The 12,280-nt window shown below is 50.4% G+C and overlaps 1 protein-coding gene across 2 annotated transcripts in view; it reads right to left on the minus strand.

Moving 5' to 3' along the window:
- TRIO (trio Rho guanine nucleotide exchange factor) overlaps positions 1-12,280 on the minus strand; it is a 4,621,980-nt gene that overhangs the window by 3,905,768 nt on the left and 703,932 nt on the right. For both annotated transcript variants that reach the window (XM_085606120.1, XM_085606121.1), the window contains exon 8: positions 8,566-8,697. In XM_085606120.1, coding sequence (XP_085462246.1) covers positions 8,566-8,697 — 132 coding nt within the window. The remainder of the gene's footprint in view (positions 1-8,565; positions 8,698-12,280) is intronic.

Here is a 12,280-nt window from a genome sequence, read left to right on the forward strand (position 1 = left end):
TTGGAACCCTTAGCGGAGTGGCTGCGGTGGCACCCTTCCATCCGTGGTCTCCGCTGGACCCCTGAGCATGAGGACCGCGTGTCCCTCTACGCCGACGATATCCTTTTGTATCTCGCCTCCCCGCGTAACTCGCTGATTGTCCTGGTTGATGTTCTGCGCTCATTCGGTCGGAACTCAGGCCTTGTAATCAACTGGGCGAAATCCTGTGTATATGTGCTCTCCGGGGAGGCTCCTGCCCTACCACGGGACTGCCCGATCCAGATTGCCTCCCAGGGGTTCCGGTACCTGGGTATATATATTACTCTGGACCCGGTGGCCCGCTACGAGCGAAACTTGCTACCCCCCCTCCAGCGCTTGAAGGAGGACGTTGTGCGTTGGCGGCGTCTTCCGCTTTCGCCGCTTGGCCGAGCGGCCTTGTTTAAGATGATGTCGCTGCCGCGCTTCCTGTACGCTCTCCAGAACACTATGGACTTGGTTCCGGCGCGCTACTTCCGTGAGGTGGAGAGCCTGCAGCGGCGCCTGTTCTGGGACGGGAGGCCGCGTATTGCTCTGGCTAAATTGACGCTCCCGTGGTACGATGGGGGGGTTGCCCTCCCGGATATTAAACGGTATTACTGGGCCTCCCAGCTAGCTGCAATTAATCATGGCCTTTACGGGCCCGCCTTAAACCCGGCATTTGAAATGGACAAGATGCTCCTGCCCGGTGGCGATTACAATCGAGCGCTCTACTCTGGCGCGCCTGACTCCCGTTTGCCGGGACCGACGCGTGTCATGGTGCGTGTATGGCACGCGGCTAATGCAGCTATGGGGTGGAAGGACCGTTTGACCCGGGCGTCACCGCTATATGCGTCTGAGAGGTTGGGCTCCCTGTGGACATCGAAGGGCTTCGAGAAGTGGGACACGATCGGCATCAGCACAGTGGGAGATCTCTGGACGAGGGGGGGATTTAAAACATTCGAGGCGCTGCAGACGGAGTTTCAGCTGCAAGGCAGTGAGTACTTTCGGTACCTACAAGTCCGCCACGCGCTGGGCTCCGTCTTCCCGGATGTCGCGTCCATTCCGGAGTCTTCCCCCCTGGAGGACAGAGTGCTGGATGGCCATGTCCCAGACAGCACGATCTCCCTTATATATAAAAAACTGATCAACGACAGATCGTGCCTGCTGACTAGTCTCCGCGAGGCCTGGGTTGCCGACGGGCTGGAATTGGACGACGAGGACTGGATTTCCGCGGTGGCCTCTCCGAAGGAGGTGGCCATCCCGGCTCGCCTTCGCTTCGTCCAGCTTAAGATCCTACACCGGGTTTACGTGACGGGGCCAAGGCTTCTACGTATGGGCTTTGCTGGGGATGGATTGTGTAAGCGTGGCTGTGGAGCTTTGGCAACTTTCATGCATATTCTATGGGAGTGCCCGAAGGTGGAGCGATTCTGGCGTGGTGTGCATAAGGTCCTGCGAGTGGTTACGCGTGTCGCGCTGTTGCCTGAAGCGAGGAGGTGCTTGCTGAATGTGTGGGAACCAAATGACTACTCGGCCCCGCAGACGCGGTGGGTGACTCTGGGATACATGATAGCTAAGCGTGACATTGCTCAATTGTGGGGATCCCAGAGGCCCCCGGCGGTGTCGGCCTGGAAAGAACACATGGATTGGTGTATGTTTCGTGAAAAGGTGGTGTATGTGGCGAGGGGTAAGCCTGGGGCGTGGGTGAAAATCTGGGGCCCCTGGAACGCCTATCGCGGGGGTATTTGTGAGCCGCCACTGCTACCGGCTGCCTCACCAGCTCCGTCCCCCTAGTCGACCCCCCTCCCCCAGCCGTGGGCATGGGTCCCCAGTCCCGGATCTGCTCCCATTCCCCCTCTTCAGAGTTAGGCTGCTGGTTGGGATCCCCCACTTAAGGAGCACGTGTCGACATCTTGGATTGCGGGTTGCCTTGCGGGTGTGGTTTTTGGTGTTGTTCTGTTTTGATAAAAAGGAACCGTACTGTGGGCTCGGGGCTATGGGGCCTGCGCTATTGCTATCTCCTGATTTACCAATCCATACCGCCAAGAGACTCTTACTGTATGTATGTCATATGCTTCTGCCACTCTAGCGGCCGGCCGGATGGTTGTAGGCCCATACTTGTAACTATTTTAGAATGCAATAAACGGTTTAAAAAAAAAACAAAAAAAAAAAAAAAAAAAAGAAATCCAAAGTAGATATTAGTACCTAAGATTTATTGCATGGCCATCCATACACAACAGGTCAAAAGTTTAAGAATGGATGAAAACATTTCTGTCTCAAAAGTTATTTCCTCTCCGATCGAGAGAAGAACATAAGTGAGGCTACCAACCACGAAGGGCTTGGGAATGGGCATTATAACTGTTGTGCTGAAATAATTGATTGCTGTGGAACTCAAAGAGGAAGATCTTTTCATGACCTGAATATGAAGGTGGGAAGCAGATGACAGGACAAAATGCTGCATTAGGTTTATCAAGTCTGCAATCACTCCACACATTCCTTTGCAGTGAGGACTACAGTTCTGTAGATTATTTTACTATGAACTAAGAACTTTAAATCTATTACAAAAATATTCTCTTGTCAGTGTTTGCATTGGAAGGACAATTTTCTAAATCTAATTAGTAACAAAAATATAGTAATATTAAGTATACACCTAGAAGTTATGAAATCAATCTTTATCTCACTTTGTGACTCAGGTTTCCACACAATATCATAAAACCGTGAAAATAATTTATTTATTCACTCAAAACCGTTCAAATAATTTATTTAATCTCTCTCTGGTGTATTTTAGCGACTGTTTCTGCAAATCAAAGTTTAAGTTAGATATGAAATAAATTATTTTTAAGAAAATGCGTGAAAACAAAATGTAGTTGTCCCTTTTGTGCTTCGGTGAAATCTGCCTTTTCAGCTTATCGCACAAGTTACTACTTGTGTAACGATGTATCTGTAAGAGACATTAGTCAGACTGTATCTGGAAAGTTTCGCTTAGCAGCACCCCTGCGCGTCAGTAGGTGGCATCATGCGGCTCCGCGTCCGTCACTGGCGTCGTAAACGCCCAGATGACGCCACGGAGAGTACTTAGGCGCCACCCATGTGCGCTGACGTCAGTTTTGTACACCACTTTCCGCGCCAGGAACGCAGAGCCATGCAAGATATTGACCATTGGTGCAGAAAACTAGGGCCCTAAGAGAGATAACCTTAACCCTAGTAACCAGTTCGCAGAACGGGGAGGATGGGTGGGGGGTAAGGAATCTATCACTAACTAATGTCTCTTACAGATATATCGTTACACAAGTAGTAACTTGTGCATCTGAAAGAGACACGTTGGTGATAGATTCCTTACCGTAGAATAGATACCCCAGCAATACCAACCCCGGTGGTGGGTCTGTGAACAAAATTACATCAGAAAGTCACGGAGCATGGAACAGCCAAAGAAGCCGTCCCTCCGGACCGGACTGTCAAGGCAGTAGTGCTTGGTAAACGTGTGCAGTGAGGCCCACGTAGCTGCCTGACAAATGTCCTGCACCGAGAGATGGTCGATTTGTGCATGGCCCGACCTTTTTTGGCGCCCACGTAGCCAACAAAGAGTTGGGTATCCACCTGGAACCGCTGTGTGCGCTTCAGATAGAACAAGAGCGCAAGTTTCGGGTCCAGACGGTGGAGCCTTTCTTCCTCTTTTGAAGGATGCGGAAAGAAGGTGGGCAAAGTGATGGTCTGCCCGATGTGGAAGGGCATAACAACCTTCGGCAAGAAAGGAGGACGGGTCCTTAACACCACCTTGTCCGAATGAACAGAAAGGAAAGGAGGTTTGGAAAAAAGGGCCCGGATCTTTAAGGTGAGAAGACGCAAAGGACAGTTGTGAAGAGGCTCAAATGGAGCGCACATCAAGTAAGTCAACACAAGGTTCAAGTCCCACTGGGGCATTATGAACGGAACTGGAGGGAACATGTGTGTAATGCCTTTCAGGAAACGGTTAACAACCGAAGACTTAAAAAGAGAAGGCTGATCAGGAAGCCGGAGAAAGGTGGAGATAGCAGAAAGATAACCTTTGATAGTGCCCAGAGCAGAGCCTTGCCGGGCCAAGGAAAGCAGGAACAGAAGAACTTCCGAAAGAGGGTCAGAAAGGAGATCCACAGCCTTCGCTGTGCACCATGCCACAAATTTGTTCCACCGACAGGCGTATACCGTTTTAGTGGAGGGACGCGTGGCTGCCAAGATGACATCACAGACTTCGGGAGGAAGATCGAAAGCTGTCAACTGTCGCCGCTCAATCTCCACGCATGGAGGTGGAGGCTGGACAGGTTCGGGTGGAGGACCGTCCCCTGCTGCTGCGACAGAAGATCCTCCCGAAGAGGCAGTCGGATCGGGAGATCGATCGCCATGCTGAGTAGCTCGGGATACCAGTATCTTCGTGCCCAATCGGGAGCCACAAGGATGACTTGGGCCCGGTCGCGCCTGATATTCTTCAGCACTCTGGGCAGAAGTGGTATAGGCGGAAAGGCGTACAACAGACCGCAACTCCACTCGCGACGAAAAGCGTCGCCGAGTGAGTGCCGCCTTGGAAATTCCATCGCGCAGAACTGATGACATTGCGCGTTCTCTTCGGTGGCGAATAGATCTAACCAAGGCTCTCCCCACTGCTGAAAGAGACCTTGCGCCATGTCCGAGTTCAGACGCCATTCGTGGTCCATCAAGCACCGACGGCTGAGTTCTTCCACCCTAGCGTTCAGAGAACCAGCCAGATGTTGAACCACCAAGGTAATGCCTTGATGTTCCAGCCACGTCCAGAGGCGCAGAGTCTCCTGACATAGGGTCCACGACCCCAACCCGCCCTGTTTGTTGCAATACCACATGGCGGTAGTGTTGTCCGTGAACACCTGCACCACACTCCCCCGGACAGAGGGAAGGAATGCCTTCAGTGCAAGACGGATTGCCCGCAGCTCCAAGAGGTTGATATGGAACCGGGACTCCGCCGGAGACCAGAGACCTCTGATCTCCGCCTCTTCCAAGTGGCCTCCCCATCCCAGGAGGGATGCATCCATCACTACTGTGTGCTCCGGTTGGGGAAGGGAGAGGGATCTGCCATTGACCCAATCGCGATTCGTGAGCCACCACTGCAAGTGTCGTGCAGTGCCCTCCGAGATCTGGACATGATTGGACAGGTTGCCCCGATGCTGCTGAAACTTCAGGTCCCACTGCAGAGCCCGCATATGCCATCTGGCTTGGCGCACTAGCAGGATGCAGGAGGGAGGCCATCAGGCCCAAGAGCCAGAGGGTCACCCTGACTGAAACCCGGGACAGAGGCTGAAAGGTCAGAATCATAGCCTGAATATCTCGGACTCGCTGCACAGGAGGATAAACCCAAAACAGCGTCGAATCCAGAACTGCTCCGATGAAGGGGAGCTTCTGAGAGGGACTTAGGTGCGACTTTGGCACATTGATGGAGAACCCCAGCAAATGCAGGAGGTCGGCCGTAGTCTGAAGGTGGGTGACGACTGCCTGGGGCGAGCCCGCCTTCAACAACCAGTCGTCGAGGTAGGGGAAGACTGGAACCCCAACCTGGGCAGATGAGCTGCAACCACCGCCATCACTTTCGTGAACACCCGAGGGGCGCTGGTAAGGCCGAAGGGGAGCACGGCAAACTGAAAATGCTCCTGGCCTACCGTGAACCGCAGAGAACGCCGGTGGGCCGGCAGGACGGGAATGTGAAAATATGAGTCATGCAAGTCCAACGCTACCATCCAGTCTCCAGGGTTAAGGGCAGCTAAGACCTGAGCCAGAGTCAGCATCTTGCACTTCTCCTTCCGGAGGAAGAGATTGACGTCCCGGAGGTCCAAGATAGGACGCAGACCACCTTTGTCCTTCTTGGGGACCGGAAAGTAGTGGGAATAACAACCACTCCCTACTTCCGGTCCAGGAACGCACTCGATGGTCCCCTTGGCCAAGAGGGCCGTGACTTCCGGTCGGAGAAGAGCTAAGTGATCCCCCGACATGCGGTGGCACCGAGGGGGCATGGCAGGAGGGGAGGACTGAGAGGGAAGGGAGTAACCGTGGCAGATAATCTGCAGCACCCATTTGTCTGATGTAATCTCGCGCCAATGAGGGAGGTGCTAGCGGATCCTGCCACCCACCAGCGTGGTGTGCTCCCCGAACCTCAGATTAGGAAGGTTTGGAGGCGGAAGCAGCGGGGGTGGGGGTGGACGGGCCCGCACGCTGGTTCTCCGCCCCTGCGGGAACCGTGACCCCGGCCGTGCTTAGGGGACGGGCGTGCCTGACTGCCTCTACCTTGGCCACGAAAGGAACGAAAACCAAGAGAGGCCGAGCTCTTAGTAGAAAGACCAAAGGACTTGGCCGTAGCCCGCGAATCCTTAAAGCGCTCCAGGGCACCATCAGCCTCGTCGCCAAACAGGCGGGTGCCATCAAAGGGCATGTCCATGAGCGAGCTTTGGACATCGGGCGCAAACCCAGACGAACGCAACCAGGTGTGACGTCGCAACGCCACAGTTGTAGAAATCTCCCTGCTCAATGAGTCAGCGGTGTCCAACCCACACCGAATGGCGAACTTAGCCGCATCCTTACCCTCAGCAATTGCCTGAGAAAGGACAGCACCTCCTCAGGACACTGAGGCAACACCTGAGCAACGGCATCCCACACCGCGGGGGAGTAGCAGCCCAACAAGCAGGCGGTGTTCACCGATTGCAGCCCTAAGCTGGCCAAAGAGAACAACCGTTTCCCAAACTGGTCCAGCCGTTTAGAGTCCTTATCTGGTGGGACCGTAGGAAAAGCACTCTGACGTCGAGGCCTGAATGACCAGGCTCTCAGGCGTAGGGTGAGTAGTCAAAAAGGCGGGGTCACCGGGTGCCGGTCGGTGGTGCCTGGTGATGTTTTTATGCACCAGGGTCCCCGTGGCCGGCCTCGACCAAGTGCCCAAGAGGACGTCGGTAAGGGTGTCATTGAAGGGAAGCAATGGCTCCGACTTAGTGGACGCCATCTGGAGCACTTCGGTGAGGAGGTTGGTCTTGAGGGCCACTATGGAGAGGTCAAGATTGAGGGCCTCAGCCGCCCAACGGAGGACCATCGTGTAGGAGGCACCTTCCTCCATCGTAGGTGGGGGGAGGCGAACCCTGGGTCAGAGGAGACATCGAGATCGCCTGCCTCCTCTAAGTCGTCCACTCAATCCTGCTCGGAGTCACACTGCCGGGCAAGAGGGTCCTCAGACCCTTGCCAGTCTTCGTCCACCTCTGGCGTAGAGGGAGCCGGTTGCGGCGGCAAAGCCGGAGCCGGAAAAGGGACAAACGGCGTCGGGAATGCCGCCGAGAATGGCGCCGGCCGGGGTCGGACCGGCGCCGTCTCCCAATGCGCATCCCAGGCCGGAACAAAATGGTCCTGGAACCGGGGCAAGGGAGGAATAAACGGCACCCAGTGTGGTGCCGAGGGTGGAGCTGCGGGCGGCGCCGGAGCCGGCAACGCGGCACCTCGTGGCGCCGGACCCACTGGTGCAGGATCCTGTGGCACCGGGGCTGGCGCCAGTGGCGGAGCCACCGGGCCAACAGGATCTGGACATGGGACCGCGGGGCCCGAAGGTGCGCTGGCGAGAGCCCGAGGCCTAAAAAGGCGGTCCATGGTAGCAAGGAATTCTTGCACCTGTTCGGGAGTTGCCGACGGATCCGGGTATGGCGGGTAGGCCGCGGGACTCCCAGGCTCCAGGGGAGCCGCCGGGTTGAAGCCCCTGTCCCCGGCGTCCCCCTCCGGGGAGCGACGGAGGGACGTCAGAGAGAGAACACGCTTCTTCGACTTCTTTTTATGGCGTCGCTTACCGGAATCCGAAGGGCGAAGACTTGGAGCCTGAGAAACGACGGCTCCGGTCCTGCGAGCGGTCCTGGGAACAGCCCCTGGACCGGGAGCGGCGGCGTAACGAATGCCGGACCTCCAGCAACTTCCTACGCCGCTCCCGCAAGGCCTTGGGGGCCATGGCTCGACAATCCCGGCAGTCGTGGGCAGTCTCCAGGCAGTAGAGGCAAACATCGTGGGGGTCCGCATTCAACATATTCCGGCGACAGGCCCCACAGTACTTAAAGCCGGGCATCCCTATCGTCCTCTTAAATTACATCTGCTAAGGGAGAAAGGGGATTCAAGTGAGCCATCACTCTAGAAGCACCTTATCTTTTGTTCTGTTTTTGCTTTTTTTGATTTACTGTACGCTGAAGGTTGATGATGTATCCAATGATAAATACAATTGTTTTACTTGTATTTTCGTCAACATACTTATCATCAATTAAATACATAAACAATAGACACCACATACCCAACTGGCCACTGATGAGAGAGTAAGACTGTTTATCAACAGTCCAGAGTACACAGCCAAGGCCTACAACAGTCTATATATTTAATATGTAATAGCAATCTAATGCAATAGATCTAGCATAATCTAAGATTGAAGCTAATTGTGTTGCAATTAAACTTACTGCAATTTAGAAAATCCGTACTAACAAGTGAAGTTGAAATTATTTATTGACACTTTGTTAGGGTTAACACTTTTCAAGGTAATTTAGAATATTCACAAACAATAAATACCTCTGAATATGCCACAGTGATATGCTCATATATTCCTTGATGATGATGTATTGCATCTTCTAAATCCTGAAGCTCAGAGGGAAGTTCAATCTCACCACAAGCTTTACACCATGAATCCACACTGTTCATGTACTAGAATGTTAAAACAAAGGTTAACCAAGATGAATGCAAAAACAGCTGGCATACATAACTATAAATCTTTTAATTTGCCGTGGTACTGGTCATAGACAATTAGTTTATGAATATAACCACAATTGGCTTTCATGTATGTTTCATTATTAAGAAAAAACACATAACACCAGATGTAAATCAGCAAAGTCGATAAAAGCATTAACTTAAAAGTGCATGGTGTACGTTTATGTATATATTTGCTAAGAAAACTAAAGTTGAAATGGAGTAAAGTTTGACCAATAGGTTAACAACTGTTTCACGATAAAAAATAAAAAGCAATGAAATTCACAAGATAAGTTGCTGCCTTCATTTCGAGTCTCAACCCAGATCCTAACTCCCACCTCTTCTATTACCTTAGAAAGTATGAAATAATGGTATAATCCCCCCAACCCGATGAATCTGTGATAAACTTGACATAACCAACAGAAAGCTGAAACATCTGCATCTTTTGTGCTGATTTATCAAACAGTTCTGAATTTATTAGTAAATAAACACTTCTTAACCTCAACTTGAATTCTTTCCCCCTCCAGTCCTTTCGAGTATCTGCAAAATATTGTCAATGATATTAACACTGCATTTAACATTAAGTAATAAAGTTAAGATTTCTCTAGGCAGATAATTTTTTTTTAGTTCTTAAGAACTTCAGCACTTTGAGACAAATCGTTACAAAGAAGAAGCATAGATGTAGATTATCAAGAGTCTTCTTTATTCAGTCTCAACACCATCACAGGTTCCAGTCAGCTGGAGTCAGCTGTGGAATGTTCACACATTCTGCACTGGGCTGTACCAAGGGTGTGGAAGGGCAGAGGGGTGGCGGGGTGTACCAAGTGAGATTACAACACATCTCCTTACCAAGGGAATGGGAAAGGGGGGAAGGAAGGAAAAACAGGGGTGCAGGACAGTAGCAATACTTCCTACGGGTCATAACAATGTTACACAAAACCAAGGTCGGAGGACCACAATATAACAAGGTCTTAACCTTAATATAGCATAAGATAACACAGCGATCTCATGTGACACAGTAATCTTTTGTCCACCTGGGTGCAAAAGTGGGCCTTAGGGACCTCCTCGGGGCCACATTAGTTGTAGTGCAACCTTGCGCCTCTACTTGGGGGACAACCACTTCCCTGTGGGGGACAATCCTGTCCATGCTCCATGTCTGTCCATTGGCCAGCTGGACATTTCTTCCCACCTTAGTTACCTTCATGGGTTCAGAGAACCTTTTGGCCTCCCTTCTGCGTGGTTTGGGAAGGTCCACCCGGACCCAATCGCCTTTTCTGACCATGCGAGATTTTACATGTTTATTAGCGTCATATCTAGCTTTGTACTTGGCTTGTTGATCAGTTACTCGTTTACCAATCTCTTCACGATCTAGATGACACGTGTTCTGCCGTTTTTGAGGAGGTGATGGTCTGGTTTTGGGAACCCTCCCCTTTAATGAGCTAAAAGGGGATACCCCTGTGACTAGGTTGGGTGTGATACGATAAGCCCAGAGTGTCTCTTGCAATGTGTCTTCTGCCGAGATACTCAATATCTCTGCACGCTGTAAGCACTCTTTTACCAGGCGATTCATGCGTTCCACCAACCCGTTAGCACAGGGACAATAGAGGGTAGTTTTGTGGTGGGCGATGCCCATGTCAGTTAGGAATTCTCTCATGTTATCTGAGGTGAACTGCACCCAGTTATCGGTGACCAGGATATCTGGGATGCCTTCCTCAAAGAACACATCTTTCAGGAATCTAATAAGTACTTTTGTGTCTATTTGGTGGACACATCTATATACCACCCACCTTGTATGGTAATTCACCATGACCAGTATGAACCGTTCCTTCAAGCTCTAGAGGTTGAGGGGACCGATTATATCAAGAGCTAGCTTAGACCAGGGACTATCAGGCACCAAGACCAGAGGATAGGGGGGGTTTTCTTGCCTGCTGAGTTTTGTCGGATTTACTGCATTCGAGGCAGTCTCTCACCGTGTGTTCCGCCATGGTACACCAGTAATCCTCTCTTATCTTGTTCTTAGTCAGGCTACGCCCCAAGTGACCAATGTGGGTCAGGTCTACAATTTTCTGTCTGAGGGATATAGGTGGGACAATTTTCTCTCCTCTATAAATCATACCCTGTTGGATGTTGAGTTCTAATTTCACCTCCCAGAACCCACTCAACAGGGTGGCGACCTTACCCTTTTCGTTGGGCCACCCTTTGACAATGACATTTTTCAGGATTTGCATTTCCTGGTCAGTGCGTAAGCACTCGTCCCATTCCTCTTTGCTTAGGCAAGACAATTTCAGGATCCTTTCCTCTTCTTCGGCTGAAGTGGCACAATCATTTGTATCAGTGGGTGAGCGGGAAAGAAAATCTGTTACCACATTTTTAGTACCTGGCATATATTTTACAGTGAAGTTGTACCCCTCCAGCCCCAAAATCCATCTTGCAATACGTGGTGTTGTTTTTACCAAGGGTGTGGAAGGGCAGAGGGGTGGCGGGGTGTACCAAGTGAGATTACAACACAAATCTATACAAAATTCAGCATATGATTTACCAATTCAGCTCAGGCACTTTATCACAAATGTCGTACAAATTTAATGAGGAGAGCATATAACAGAAGCTGAATCTAATTACACTCAACCTGTATGAAGAGAGAACTCAGGTCGATTTTCGTTTGACGCAAATACATGCAGTAGATTGAGATACATGCATTAGAAAAGGACAATAAGCAAGCTTTCGAGAGTTAACATATAAACTGAATATACTGACTGCATTTCTCGAGAAGACCACCAAATAACTACACTGGAACCTTACATATTAAAGAACACTACATTATGATGTATTAACAGTCTACTTCCACGCTTAGAAACTAGATAGCTCGCCAATCACATGTTGACTGTCTTTGCTTTGAACCCTATATAATGCTTTCCAGCTAGGTTTGAGCAATGTAAATACAATGTATATACATACCTATATGTTATTTAAGGAATATTCATGCTTCCGAACAAAGAAATGGCACAATTCATTTCATTCAGCTATCATGACCAACACACTTTAACCACTGCCAACTGAGCTCCCATTTTCAGTGACCTGAGCATCTGACCGATGACCCATCAGATGCCTATGGACAGAACACTACTTAAGATAACTATACACAGTTGGTCAAAAAACTCACTTACGAGTTAAGCTATAGTCTCAGCCTGTTGCATGGTATCTGGGCTCCAACAAAATGTGCGTCAGTAGGTCTCATAGACCAATCACTTTTAAAACAAATGCTATATTTAGAATAAGCATATACACTATCCCGAAAAGTTACCTCGCCTCATCTCAAAATACAGCCAAAGACCTTACCAAATTACCCTCAAAATGCCTGATCCCTACTGGATATCTCCTGCAGATATCCTTGCTCACCTGCAGTACAATGTAAACAAGGCTATGAATACTCTGGCTCCATTATACTTTTCTAAACAATACCCCCTGGAAATACATCAACATAAAACAGAATTATCTGCCATGCTCACTGCAGAGAATACAAATCTGCATGCACCAAGGTAAA

Source organism: Triturus cristatus, chromosome 5_1, assembly GCF_964204655.1.
Source record: "Triturus cristatus chromosome 5_1, aTriCri1.1, whole genome shotgun sequence".
Taxonomy (NCBI): Eukaryota; Metazoa; Chordata; class Amphibia; order Caudata; family Salamandridae; genus Triturus; species Triturus cristatus.